The sequence below is a fragment of the Ailuropoda melanoleuca genome, chromosome 11, assembly GCF_002007445.2.
Source record: "Ailuropoda melanoleuca isolate Jingjing chromosome 11, ASM200744v2, whole genome shotgun sequence".
NCBI lineage: Eukaryota > Metazoa > Chordata > Mammalia > Carnivora > Ursidae > Ailuropoda > Ailuropoda melanoleuca.
This window is the reverse complement of record NC_048228.1, coordinates 22287441-22302619: the sequence shown is the minus strand read 5'-3', so window position 1 is coordinate 22302619 and position 15179 is coordinate 22287441. Positions and strand designations below refer to the sequence as shown.

Here is a 15179-nt window from a genome sequence, read left to right as displayed (position 1 = left end):
CAAGTACTCTACCAACCTGCATTCTGTGTGTAGCAAACCACACCAGCGAAATCCTGGTCATTTTTAGTTCTTCTCTTAGTAAAAGTACATTCAGCCAAACTCGTCTCTAATCCTCGACAATGCACTTGGAGACATTCAGTGGAATTCATAGAGAGATTTTCAGGAATCTCAAACTGTTTCTGAATATCATAAGCACCTCTACGAATAGAATAAATGAGACATTAGGGTAGAATGATTAGTACTTTGCATTTATAACCTTATTGTAGGAGGTAAGGAACTAAAGTAATTTCCTCTAATTTTCTACATTTGAGTGATACATTGAACAAGATGCTTAAGTTCTCTGAGCCTCAGTATCTTCACCTGTAAAAGGGAATATGATAATCTCAGCTAGTTTTGTAAAGATTAATTAAAACAATCAATTTAAATTGGCTAGCCAAAGTTCAAACGTGGCAAACACTCAGCAAATATTTGTTTCCTCTTCTCTGTTTCTTGTTAAGGAGGACTCCTTCTTCCACACTCCTGGTGTTTCCTTCCAACCTGAGATGCATCATTCTTGGCTTCTCTCCATCTCTTAATTCCTTTTGCTCAAGGAAAGGGAGTAAATAATTGATCAGGGAATTTGGAAATTATAAATCAGGCAATGTTAGCTCACCTTTTATATCTTTCCTTTTGGGGACCTCTTCACATGCCTCATGCTGTAAGGCTTACCTGGATGGCCCCATTATTGCTTAGAATTTGGGAGGTTAAGTTAGTTTAATTCTAGCAGGTTCATTTTGTTTTTATGCCAAGCCATGTCCTGAATTCAGCCTTGACAGTATTAAGGTGATATTTTGGCATCTATATGCCATTGCTTGGACTTCTCAATTTGTTCAGAATTTGTGCTACCTCTATGACTCAATAGCCTAGAGATGATGAGTTACAGTAAACTATTCTTCTAGAACATTCAATTGCTCTCTGCTTCTCTTTAGAAGGAAATGGAGGAAATGGTGTTAAAAATAAGAAGTTGAGTAAAGATGCATCAGGTAAATATAAATAATAACAAAGGAATAATGGCAATATAAATATTAGATCAATTATAATGAAAGGCAAAATGAAAACAATTAAAGGGAACAAGAAAGGCATTTTTAATGATTTCAGATCAATAATGATGATAAAAAGGAGTTATAAAACTGTGCCAAACAGCATCAAAATATGAGAACAAATGAGAGCCATTGGGGCAATATCACAGGTAAATAATTTGGAAAAAACCTCTCAATTTAAAACTTTCTAAAATTATTAGATAAAATGCATTCAATAAGTTCTTCTCCTTCTTCTTTTTTTAAGATTTTATTTATTTGAGAGGGAGAGCACGAGCAGGCAAGGGGGGAGCGGAGGGAGAGAGAGAAGCAGACTCCCAGCTGAGCAGGGAGCCCAGCAAGTCGCTCAATGAGGTCTTGAAGAAGTAAGGAAAATACCCACTGGCTAAAATAAGAGAAGTCTGGAGGCTTCTGGGCGGCCAAGTCAGTTGAGCGCCTACCTTTGGCTCAGGTCATGATCCCAGGGTCTTCGGATCGAGCCCTGGGTGGGGCTCTCTGTTCAGTAGGGAGTCTGCTTCTCCCTCGCCCCCTGTGATCTCTGTCATTCTCTCTCAAATAAATAAATAAAATCCTTAAAAATAAATAAGTAAAATAAAATAAGAGAAGTCTGTCCATTAGCTCCTACAAAAATATGATAAGAGCAAAATACTGGGAGATCAAAGACTGAGAGAGCTTCCCATTAGACTGAATTATAGGTTGTAGGTCACAAACTGTCAAAAATCACAAATGTCTTGTGGCTCAATTTAATAAGATACTCTCACTAATGAACTACTAGCAGATGTGGTTTAGGAAGAAGGAAACTGAATTCAGAATAAAGTTGAGAGATGCCACAAGCAGCAACGAACCAAGATGTTGGTAAACATGAAATAAATCTGAGGCTGAGCAGCAGTAATAATGATTGCTTATTATATAATGATAGTAATTCACTTCAGGGATATATAAAAATAATGTGGAACTAAATACTGGAAACTTGGTAGAAATAATGACATTCCTTATATTATTCCTAAGAGGGTAAGGACTTCCTAAGTCAAGAATTCATGGTATAAATGTGAAGATAACCACTAAAGGAACAGAAATAGGATGTATATAATTTACACACCAAGTAGAAGGGGCTGGGGGGATTAAAAAATACAACTTTATTAAACCCAACAGAAATTAGAAAAGGAAAGACAAGTACACAGAAAAAAGCAGGGTAAATAATAAGATAGAGAAAATAAATTCAATAACGTAAATAATCACAATAATGTAAATGGACTAAGCTCTTCAGACAGTTGTCATATTGGATTTAAAAAAAACACCTAGATACGTGCTGTTTTTAAAGGACACATTTAACAGATAAAGACATAGAAAGCTTGTGAGTAAATAAGTAGGAAAAGGTTTGAACAAAGCAGTTAACAAGCTTACTTATTTTAATCGACAACACATTTATTATATAGAATGCTGCATGTGAAACATTTAAAATATACTCAGCACACTGGGGATGTGCTGTATGGTGACTAACATAATATAATAAAAAATATTAAAAAATAAAAAATAATATATATTCAGCAAAAAGCAAGTGTCAACAAATATTTAAATAATTGTCATCTTATAGAGACCATTCTCTTACCACAGTACAATTAAATAAGAAATCTATAACAAAAAGCTAACTAAAAGCAAATATATATTCATTAGGAAAGTAAAAAAGAAACTTCTAAATCAAAAAATGAAATTATACTGAAAATTAAAAAATATTACAAATTGAACAATAAATAAAACACTCCTTTTATGCCACTGAGACTTATGGCATGCAGATGAAGCATTACCTGGGAATTTTGTACCTTAAATGATTATATTAGAAAATAAGAAAAGTTGTAAGTCGATGAGTTAAGTAAGCATTCAATTCAAGGAATTAGGAAAAATACAATAGAGAAAAGAAGAAAGAGAGCCAAAGGGAACAATGAAACTTAATAAGGTTGAAAGAAAGTAACAAGAGACAATTTACATATAAAATATAGAAATCAAAAACACAATCAAATAGATCTCTTCAAGGTTGATCAAGAAAAAAAGAGAGAAGGCATAGATAAACAATATTAGCTATGAAAAAGTGGACATAACTACAGACAAGCAGAGATAGATAGTAATGAACATATTTACAACTTTCTGGAACTGCAAAGGATTCATATCCAGATACTTCAACAAACTTACAGGTGCTCTGTGCTCAATGGTGTTCTAAGTGCTAGTAAAGCATGAACATATCTAATCCTCGTAACAGTGCTGTGAGGCAGGTTGTTAATATTCTCAGGTTACATAGGAGTAAATTAAGGCAGAGAAAGACTGGGCAATCAAAAAGCAAATGGTTGGGTGCCTGGGTGGCTCAGTCAGTTAAGCATCTGCCTCTGGCTCAATTCATGATCCCAGGGTCCTGGGATCAAGCCCTGCATTAGCCTCCCTGCTCAGTGGGGAGTCTGCTTCTCCCTCTTCCGCTCCCCTAGCTCTTTCACTGTCTGTCAAATAAATAAATAAAATCTTTTAAAAAAAAGAAATTTTATCTTAAAAAAACAAAAAAACAAATAGTTGAAACAATAAAAGGAATCCTGGGAAAATCCACTGACAACAAGCACTCACTGTTGAAATCCAAGGTCAAGACAGGCCACATTAGCCTCCGCCATGCTCCAGGGTTTTTTACATATGAACATTTTCTTATCTTGTTCTACAAGTTTTACTTCAACAATTCCTTCCGAAGTGGTATTTCCATGCTTTATGGAAACATTAAATTGTGCTAAAATTTAAAAAAACCAAAAGAATGAGCAATATTTAGGCATTCACCTTTTTGCTCCTGATGAAAAGCCTTTGAAATAACAAAAGAGATAATTTCAAATTAACTTTGAACACCATGAAAATTTTAACAACAGTAAGCAATTATTTCACAAGGCAACCCTGTGAAGACTACACTGATATTTATCCTCCATTTTTACACATGAGGTTAAGTTGCTCACTCCAGTGGGGAAGCCAGGAATTGGAAGCTACCATATTGATCTCACTCCCAAGTGTGTGCTCCTGAAAGTAAGCCAAACAAATAATTACAATGTAAAAAAGTTATATGTATTCTCATATCTTTAAGGCATTTAATGCCTCAAGAGAAAAAAAGTCTGCCACTGACAAAATAATCTCCATTATTGCTTCCCTCCTTTCCAACAGGCGGTAGGGAGCTCTCTTTTTCCTGTTCCCCAGGGCCTCAACCTCTTCACTCAGCATCACACAGATATTTAGGTACTGTGCGTCAGCATATGTCATGACACCTTTAAAAAGAATGTTTTGGGGCGCCTGGGTGGCACAGTTGGTTGAACACCTGACTCTTGGTTTCAGCTCAGGTTGTGATCTCAGGACTGTGAGATTGAGCCCCAGGTCAGGCTCCTCACTGAGCATGGACTCTGAGTTTTTCTCTCCCTCTCCCTCTGTCCCTCCCCACCTATGCTCTCTCTCTCTCTCTCTCTAAAATAAATAAATAAATCTTAAAAAAGGAGAATGTTTTGAGTGTTTTTTTATCAGTTCATGAAGTCTCTGCAATAATTGATATCAGAAGATAAGCCTGAGGTTTGCTGTCATAGCTAAAATTTCATGAGCTCTTTCTGTGTGTGAAACACTATGTGAAGATCTTTACATTCATCATTTTATTTAATTTTCATGAAGGTCTTATGAGTTAGGAACTAGTGTTATTCACATTTTACAGATGTGGAAAATGCGGTCTGACAGTCACATAGCTTGTCAATAACTGAGGTGGGGTGGAGGGGCTTGCCACTCAATCTGACAGTGAGATTCCTAATCTTAACCACTCCACAAATTCACCTACTAGCATCCCAGCCTCCTCACTGCATTAGGAACCTGGATGGAGTGTTGACAAGCTCTTTCATCTGATGTGCCAAGTTTGCTAGGTGAGAGCATGTCCTAGGTCAGTAATGTCTCAGGTCAGTAATGGCCTGAGCTCCCCTTAGATCAGGGCCAATGGGTTTGGGGCTCCCTAGGTATAGGGGCTGATGGGATGGATGCTGGAAGAAATTATTGAAGCTGGAGGTCCAGAAGTGCAGCTCCATATCAGTATTGATCTCATGTAAAGACTTGTTCACTGGGTTCTGAACCAACTCAATGGCTCTAGGAATAGTTCTGCTAGCCAAGTAGAAGTGATGGTGGGGATAATTTTGAAGGGCTGGGCGGCAGAGTGTGGCACAGGCACTGAGGGGAAGGACTGGCCTCAGGGCCTTGCGCAGTAGACTCAAAGGCTGGCTATATTCTGGTGACTCTAATTTCTTTAGTTATTACCACAATTACAATTGAGGGTCTAGACAGGAATTTTGAATTGGCATCATAACATTTCATAGCAAAATTATTTTCTAATAGAAAGTATGGTAAACAATTTCCTTCTCACATGATAGGTTCAACTAGGCTTTTCCTACCTTCAGCTCTGCATGCTCCCTTATTTAAAAACTTTGCCCCCGGACGAAGACATTCAAAACTCTTCTGCTGACAGTAAGTTGAGTAGGTTTTCCCGTTAGTTGAACACACTAAGGTGCCATTCTTTGGGCACTGATAAGGAAGTTTACAAATACAGGTCCCATCGATGCATTTCTGCCATGGTTGGCAGAAGACTTTCTTGCAGGAGAGATGTGTGTGTTTTTCAGTTAAGCACTTTTTGTCTACCAGATCCTTTTGAGGTGTGTTTGATACCAAAGAAAGCTGTAAAACACAAAACAAACACTAACAAACTGAAATCTTCTTTTTGAAGTTGATTAAGTGAAGGAAAGGAACAAAACAAACTTACCTACCCCACAGTACAGATGAGGCGATGTGGTGTAGTGGCTTTCAGAATCACAAACCTGACTTCTAGTCCTAGCTTGGGTATTCACAGTTACATGCCCTTGGGTAAGTTACTTACCCTCACGAAATGTGTGTTTCCTCATCTGGAAAATGGGGGTAATGTCTTCTATTTTGCAAGGTTACTTCAAGGGTTAGAAATTATATACATATAATGGTTGACAGGTACTAGGCATGAAATCAATGGGAGCTATTATTATCTTAAAGCCAACATAAAGATCTGCCTTGGAAGAAATCAATGAATCTCCTAAGTCATGTTAAGAAGTAATAAAACTGGTGCTAAATATAGTCCTGTGGAATGAATTGATGAATGAAATTGGTTAATTTTATTTTATTTTATTTTTTAAAGATTTTATTTATTTATTTGACAGAGAGAGAGACAGCCAGCGAGAGAGGGAACACAAGCAGGGGGAGTGGGAGAGGAAGAAGCAGGCTTCCAGCGGAGGAGCCCGATGTGGGGCTCGATCCCAGAACGCCGGGGATCACGCCCTGAGCCGAAGGCAGACGCTTAACCGCTGTGCCACCCAGGCGCCCTGAAATTGGTTAATTTTATTAATAAATGCAAAACCATTTGTTAAACTCCTACTGTGTATAAAGTTTCTCTAAGACGAACGTATGTGGGCTTTGTCTTCCAAGGGCTTGATATCTAGGCAATAAGACAGAAACATAATAACCGGGGTACAAGGCAGATTGTGGTAACTGATATCGCAGTGGTACGAATACAACACAGTACTCTTGGAGAACCAGAGTGGAAGGGAGTTAGTCTTCCTAGGGGTATTTATTTATTTACTTATCTATCTAGGGGAATTAAAAAAGGCCTCATGGAAGTGGTAGTATTTGAGCAAGGTGAGGAAGGACAGATGCTAGCAGAGGGATGGAGCTAGCAAAACACAGGAGGGAGGGTGCAGAATGTATTTAGGGAGTCATGAGCCATTCCAACTGCTGGGCATATAGGGTTTCATATGCTTCAAGTGGAGTGGGCACTGGTCAGGAAGCTGGTAAGTAGTAGTAGGAGTGGAGTACAGAAATGGTTTGGAAAGACACTCAAGCAAGCAAAAGCAATAGGATTGGACACTTTGATCCATGTCGGGTTGAAGGTGGGTCCTAGGTTTTGAGGTTGAGTGATAGTGAAGACGTATAATGCTATTAAGAATTTGGTTTGGGACCTGTTGAGTATGAAGTGTCTGAAGGACATGCATCTGGAAGCACTTTGTGGAAAAGGGGATATCTGGTATGTGTCTAAAGCTTGGAAGACAGATTATTAGCTCATTTATTAGTTAACTCAGTAAATGAGTTAGTAAGCACCATTCTGTGCCAGAGAATGGCCTAAGGCTAGGACCAGAGGCATAAAACTCCCTATTGAACCCAAAGAGAGACAGGCAAGCCTAATTGACAATTTCTCTGATAGAGATAGGCTGGGGATGCCATCAGGACAGTGCTCTGGGCCCTGGCCCGACTAGGAGGCTCTGGGACATTTCCAGAAAGAGCTAATCTGGGCTGCGTTCTGAAGGTGCTGAGCAGAAGTCACTGGCAGAGGTGGTGGCGGATGGGCACTTTTGACAGGACTGTAAGAAAGAGAACAGCAGGCTTGTTGAGGCTAGAGAATAGAAAGGGAGGGTGGTGGAGGATAAGAGAGCAGGGCCTGGGGAGAGCCACTTTAAGCAAAGAAGCAACTATGCATTTGAGGAAGATCGTGGAGATCAGATCAGATAGGCAGGAGGCCAATTACATTTGCAGGAATCCAGGGGAAATAGGTGGAGGGCTGGCAACAGACCAACTGGGTCAAAAGTGAGTTGTGGCACGCCAGTGCTGTCTCCGTCCCCTGGCTGGCCCATCTGGAGTTTGAGTGTCTTGTCCTTTAGTCTCCCCAGCCCCGGGGCAACAAGCCCCCATCTCTTTCTCAGTGTCCTCCAGCTGCAATAACAGCCAGTGGGGGCAGAAACAAATTGGACAATCTTTAAATGCTGCCATGAAAACAAAGAAAAACGAATCAATTAAAACCATACAAAATTTTGCATAAGCTTCAAAGTCATTCCATCTAATATGCTTATCAGTAAACTTTATTAAATAGCCACAGAAACAAGAAAATTTGACAAATCGGTCATTCACTATACTGGCTTTTGACACACTGATCTTTAAAGAAATCTGCCACTCACATACTTTCCATGGTTCCACGTACCTCTTTTGTGGCACTTTAATTAGAGTTGAAATTTTTGTAATTACTTAGCTCCTATATCTTTCACTGAGAAGATTGTAAGTACCCTGATAGCAGGCACTGTCACCCTTCTACGTATCACCCTTGTATTGAAAGAGAGACATTCCAATTGGGTGCAAGTAGAAAACAACTAGATTCTTTCCAGCCTTTATCCCTTTAAATCCTTTCTGAGGTGTCATTTTCTTCTTGCTCTTTGGACAGAAACATGGGCAGTGTCATAACTTTTCAGTCATTCTTAGATTAGTGCAAAAACAAAAAACCAAGACTTTTAGTCCCAGAAACAGTTGTATAACAACAACGGCAATGTCTGGTTCTCTGTAGTCATTGAAACTCTGATTTTCATTTCAGGTGAAAGCTGCTGCTTTTTCCCAGCTCAGATCTGCTTTAAGGGGTATGGTGGACCTGGTATTCATTGAATGGTGAAAAAATGCCCAACAAACACAGAACATTGAGGAGAATTTACATGTAAGGAGCTGAAGATGTGGAACAAGTAAAAGAGAATTTGCTTCCCAGCCAGAGAGGCGTCCTTTGCTCCGTGTGTCTAATGCTGCAGAGAGCTTCAGAGAATGAGGCTGAAAAAGGGCCAGTGAATTAGATGAACAAAGATCATTGGGACTTTTCAAAGAAGTGGTGTTAGCTCAGTGTTAGAGGCAGAAACTAGACCTGGGTGAGTTGAGGCCGGAATGGGAAATGAAAACATGGGAGCAGAAGTGTAGGGTCGCCCTTTTGATTGCCCTTGTGCTTTGATGTGGGAGACCGAACACAGGCTTTAAAAAAGTCTCTGGGGGCGCCTGGGTGGCTCAGTCATTAAGCGTCTGCCTTCCGCCCAGTGCGTGATCCCAGGGTCCTGGGATCGAGACCCGCATCCGGCTCTCTGCTCTGCTGGGAGCCTGCTTCTCCCTCTCCCACTCCCCCTGCTTGTGTTCCCTCTCTCGCTGGCTGTCTCTCCCTCTGTCAAATAAATAAATAAAATCTTTAAAAACAAAATAAAAAAAAATAAAAAAGTCTCTGCTTCCAGGGCACCTGGGTGGCTCAGCTGGTTAAATGTCTGACGCTTGGTTTTGGCTAAGGTTATGATCTCGGAATCATGAAATTGAGCCCTTCATGGGGCTCTGTGCTCAGTGCAGAGTCTGTTTGAGTTTCTCTCTCCTTCTCCCTCTGCCCCTCCTGCTCATGCTCGCTCTCTCTCAAATAAATAAATATATCTGTAAAAAAAAAAAAATCTCTGCTTTCTCCCCAAGTCCCACTAAAATGAGGGTAAAAGAATTTTTTTTTTAAAATAAGGTATAACCAATACATAAAAGCGAATGGGGAGACTTTTACAGGAAGTCAGTTGGGCTCTAACAGGATGCCTGGAGGCCAGCAAAGAAGTTATGGCCAGCTATCAGGAAAGTCAGAGGCCTGTCCTGGCAGCACTCCAAAACAAAGCCACAAGAAGCCAGGTTAAACCAGACAGGTCCAAGATGGCCGGTAAGATGGATGGGTTGCGTCAAGGCTTCAGAGCCGGAGTTCTCTGCAGTCCACCCAGCAAAAGAGGACTACAGACTTGAGGTGTTACCAAAATTGGAAAGCAGAAGGGCTGGTGGTAATGGATTCAGCAGACCAGAGGGAACTGAGAGGCCTGATGAGGAAAGGTCATAAGAATAAAGCAAATTCACCCCACAGAACCCCAGAAAAGTTTAGGAATTAGTACTTTTGAAGAGGATGGAGTGACTAAAAATCCAGGCAATTGTTTAAAATAAATGTTAGTATAAACTTATTATAAAGGAATCTGATATAAATAGCTGAAGAAAAAAAAATAGAAAAAACAGCAATGACTTGAAAGTGGTTGTCTCTGGATGGAGAGAATCATGGTGAGGATGGGTGATGGGTGTGATAAGTGTATTTTATAAACAAAGATAATTGACTCATGATCTTACCTGAGTGATCAGTATCTATGCCCAATCGGTTGTTAAATATTTTTAGTATTACCATGGTTTTAAGCCTTATTTGCCTTTGTAAACTATACACATGGATTAATTTGATAAACATAATTAAACGAAAAAGAATATCAGTGTGCTTTCAGCAGAGGAAAAATTGAGTATTAGGCTTTGAAGGAAAATGGATGGGATAGTAGCATAAAGGGATACAGAATAAAGAGAGAGTTTGTGGTTGTTAGGACATAGGAGATTTCATAATAACTACAGGCTAAGATCAGGGATCTAACAGAATTGGGAAGACTGAAGCTTTAAGAGAAAGGGAGCAATATTGTTGAAACACAATTGAGGAAGATATAGGAGAAGGTATAATCAGGGAATGGTAGGGAGATTGCCTTAGAAATTAAGCAGCTTTCTATTCTTACAACTTTTCATTATAAGTTGGAATCAATTTTATAATAGTGTTACATTTTGAATTTCAGGTTGATGGTAATGGCTAACACCAACACAGTGGCTGTCGACAATGGCTATAATCAAATGAGAGCTAGCTAGAAAGTTATTGTGGGGCTGTAGCTAGGGACAGAAGACTAAGGTTTGTTTATCTGCTGTGTAAAACAGCAGGTTTTAACGCTGAGGGGACTGGAGAAGTTACGTGTGTCTATGGGTCCTCAATGCCTAGAGTAGTGGGCTGATGATCTCTAAAGATGTTATTTAAAGGGGTTTGTAAATGCATTTGTATTCCAGTCTGCCTGAAACAGATTATAAATTATACCTCATATATTTATGTAAACTCATCTTTCCAATGTATGTAGATGCTATTAAGACTAATAAGAAAAATTATTTAAATCATCACTGAAATTATATAGACATTGTCACTTCCCACCCACAGTAACAGATACTAAAACAACAATGGCTATTACGTATGTGCTTGATGGTATAAGATGGGGTGATGGATCAAAAGGTTTCTTAATGTTTATCTTCGAGGTAAACATTAACACTGTTTACTAAAATCTTATTTTGCTCTACTTCCAGGCCAATGGGAAGATTGTATTCCTTGCTGAGGTTGGACATGGTGGTAATTTGCTTTGGGAAAAGAAATGTAAGCTGAAGGAACATGTGATGGTTTCAGGTGGAAGCATGTAATTGCCCATGCTCAATGACCTGTCCTGACATGGTGATCATGGAGACATGTGTTGCAGAGATACCATAGAACCAAAGCAGCCCACAATGTTGGGCCAACACATGGAGGACAGGTTTCCTAGAGTCACCCAGACCCACAGTGGACTTTGCATGAGTAAAAATTAACTTCTGTAGTGTGAAGCTACTGAGATTTTGGAATTGGCTACTGTGTAATATTGGCTAGGTATCTAGATATACATAGCTATTGATATCTAGATAGTCTTCATAATCCCAAATCTTGAGAACCACTTATCTAGAAAGTATGAGACCTAAATCATTCTGTGTGTGAGCTATGTGTGAGTTGATTGAAGCATGCTAAAGAAGTTTTTTTTTTCATTTTTATTTAGCCTGGAGTAACAAGCTATGAAAGACCTACCAAATACATGGATCAGGTACTTCTAATTGTGGCCCTAGTCCATCTGTATGAAAACCACCTAAGGTGAACCATCTTATAAATGCAGATTCTTGAACCCAAACGATAGATCTTCTGGTCTCTAGGGAAATACCTTGACATTTGTAGCTTAAACAAGTTCCATAAAGATTCTTATGCTCCCAAAGACTGAGAACCACTTCTGTTGACCAATAACTTTTAAAGTAGGTTACGTATAACCTGGGAGTGTGAAGATAATCAGGTGGGTAAAATAACGGAAATTATATTAATTCGTTTTATCAAAAAAGTAGGAAGAAATTAATCCTTACTAATATTCAAATATGGATCGGCATGTGTGCCTGCACTCATAACATATTAATTCAATATTTACTGAGAGCTTACTATGTGCCAGGCACTGTTCTAGGTCCTACAGATACAAAAGCGAACTGCACAAAGCCTTAGAGCTTACATTTCTAGTAGAAGGCAGACAAGAATGAATAGAGAATAAACACATAGTATAACATAAGGTGACAGATGCTATGCAGGGTAAGAGAGATAGAGATTGGGGAGAGTGAGGGGGAGGACTGCTATTTTGTATAGAATTGTCAGGGAAAGCTTTGGGGAAGGTTCACCTGGAGCAGACATATGAAGGTGAGTGAGCAAGCCAGGCAGGTATCTAGATGTGAGGTATGGTCATGGTCAGAAAAATTAGCCCAGTCTACAGGGGAGAAGAATATGTGCTGTGCTCTTGGTCTAGGGAGCAGGTGTGGCTGGAGGGGAGTAAGAGGCTGGAGGAGAACAGAAGGAGATGAGGTCAGAGAACTGGATCAATGGGTGATTGATCTTATAGGACCTTATTATAAGTTACTGTAAAGACCAGCTTATTCTCTGAATGAAATATAAAGCTGCTGGAGGGTGTGAGCCCTCCAATACTTAGAAGTTGGGCAGTTGATGAAGAATTTGTAAAGGAGATGGGAAGATGTGGTCAGTGAAGTAAAAGGGAAATAAATAGAAAATGAGGTACAGGGGCGCCTGGGTGGCACAGCGGTTAAGCGTCTGCCTTTGGCTCAGGGCGTGATCCCGGTGTTATGGGATCGAGCCCCACATCAGGCTCCTCTACTGTGAGCCTGCTTCTTCCTCTCCCACTCCCCCTGCTTGTGCTCCCTCTCTCGCTGGCTGTCTCTATCTCTGTCAAATAAATAAATAAAATCTTTAAAAAGAAAAGAAAAGAAAAGAAAATGGTGTACAGAGGCAAAGAGAAGGAAGGAGTGACCAGCAGCTGTGTCTAATGCTTCTCTAGCTAAATGGTGACCTTGAGAAATGTAATTTTGGTGGAATGGTGGGAACTCGAGCCTGAATAGGTTCAAGAAACAATGGAAAAAGAGAAACTGAGCGTAGCAAATTTTTGAGAGTTTAGATGTAAAGGGGCACAGAGAAGTGGGGTGATAATTGGAAGAGGATATGGAGTCAACAGAGGGTTTTTGTTTTAGGATTGAGGATCATATACATATGCTGATTACGGAATGTTATGGATTATATGATTTAGTTTTAGCTAAAATAATCTTCACAAGTGGGTGAGTGGTTTAAAGATTCGTATAGTGAAATGAATGCTGGACTGAAAATAATGTCAAAACGCAACACCAGTGGAAAAGCAAATGGCAGAGTCTACACTGCTTACCCCAGTAGAAACTGTTTGTCAGCCACATCATAGGGTTAAAAACAATGAAGAGTTAATTAGACATGACAGGAAGTCAGCCCTGCCCCCCAATTAGTAGTATTAAAATGAGTATTTGAAATGTAGATTTATATCTAATATCATTAATGAGGAACCTCCTGCATGTGTTTATTGTGTATGTTGCTCTTTCTGAAGTATCTTTTGCAGCTAATATGCCATGAAATTCAAAGGAAAAATTTTAAAAATAATGAAGTGTGTTTAATGACATTATTCCATTAAGACTGATGAAAATTATAAAATATTATGTATGTGCTTAAAATTATATTTGTTTTTTAAGGTGCATTATTTATATAGCAGTGTATTTATTATTTGTTAATAAATACATTCATATATACTAGAAGCACATGTTCAAAAATTTTTAGCAGTTATGACTATAGTCTACTCATCTACAAAACATGACTCAACTCCTTTAGTTACTGTTGCTTTTTTGTGTATATGGGTTTGTTTTGGCCCTTTGCTTGGTATCTGCAATGATGTCGTGATTATTTTGATGTGAATTTTGTCTTTTTATTCTAGGCACCACTAAAATGACACAATTTTAGATAGATGGTTGGTAATTAGAAAACAAGAAACAACCTCCTATTTGCCCCAGTATACAGCTGTATAGCTTTACCTGTGTTGTCTTTGTCCGTCGTTTTTGTTTTTCATCTGTATCCTATAAACAAAGAAAAAAGAATGATCGACTATGACCAAAGCACAGAAAAGGCCTCCACTGCCCCATTCTACTGCTAAGTAGCCATGTGATCTTGGGTAAATGATTTTGCTTTCTGATTCTGTTCTTCTATATGTGGAAAATAAAAATAATATTCTCACAGAGTTGTTCTAAGGATCAAATGAAAAATACATGGGAAAACACAAATAAACATTTAAGACCCTATAGAAATGCAAGTATGATGGTAACTGTGGTGGATTGCAAGTGGCCCCAGTTCCACCCTCCCTGCGTTCCAGTCCTTTGCTGTGCTTCTCACCGGGGGCAGGGTGTATTTTCTTAACTCTAGATCCTGGGTCTGGCCATGTGACTTGCTTTAATTAATAGAAGTCAGCAGATGTGACACAAGAGATTGGAAAGTATTTGTCCAACTGGGTTTGTCCTTTTGCTTCTCTGCCATAGCTATGAGAAGAACATGGCCAGGCTAGCAAAGAAGAACCACTCTAGCTGAGCCCAGCTTAGGTCAGCTGATCACCAGCCAACCTGCAGACTAGTATACTAAATAAAGTTTTATGCCACCGAGATTTTATGGTGATTTTCTTATTATGGCATTAACTGGTATAATCATCATTTCCCTGGAAAACACTGAGGGAAAAAAATGGGAAAGATTAAAAAAAGAGTAAACAGCATAGAATTTTGTCTGTCTTCCAGAAGTGAATAAACAGCTCATATCCTGAAAGTTAACAACTCAATGGGAAGTCTTTCCATTGGAAGAGTTTTAGGCCCCCTGTGGCCTCAGTTTCTTCTCATCCTGGTCTTTGCTAGCAACTTTTTTCTATATTTCTTTCCTCTTCTTGGATCTGTCCATCTTGTATTATACCTGTTTCTTTTTTTCTTTTTTTTTTTTTTAAAGATTTTATTTATTTATTTGACAGAGATAGAGACAGCCAGTGAGAGAGGGAACACAAGCAGGGGGAGTGGGNGGAAGAGCCTGACATGGGGCTCGATCCCAGAACGCCGGGATCACGCCCTGAGCTGAAGGCAGACGCTTAACCGCTGTGCCACCCAGGCGCCCCATATTATACCTGTTTCTGATATAAAGTCATGCTCTGATACCCCAACAACCAGATACTTAACCAGCAGCCATTCTATTCAGATAAAAAAGTAATGTTTCTTTTTTTTTTTTTT

General features: G+C 39.3%; 1 protein-coding gene across 2 annotated transcripts in view; it reads right to left on the bottom strand.

Annotated features, from left to right (window-relative positions):
* Positions 1-15179, bottom strand: part of CFI (complement factor I) — a 56478-nt gene that overhangs the window by 28810 nt on the left and 12489 nt on the right. For both annotated transcript variants that reach the window (XM_019810024.2, XM_011237361.3), the window contains exons 2-5: positions 13956-13997; positions 5510-5789; positions 3684-3837; positions 17-198 (exon numbers count right to left, since the gene is read on the bottom strand). In XM_019810024.2, the coding sequence (XP_019665583.2) occupies positions 17-198; positions 3684-3837; positions 5510-5789; positions 13956-13997 (658 nt within the window). The remainder of the gene's footprint in view (positions 1-16; positions 199-3683; positions 3838-5509; positions 5790-13955; positions 13998-15179) is intronic.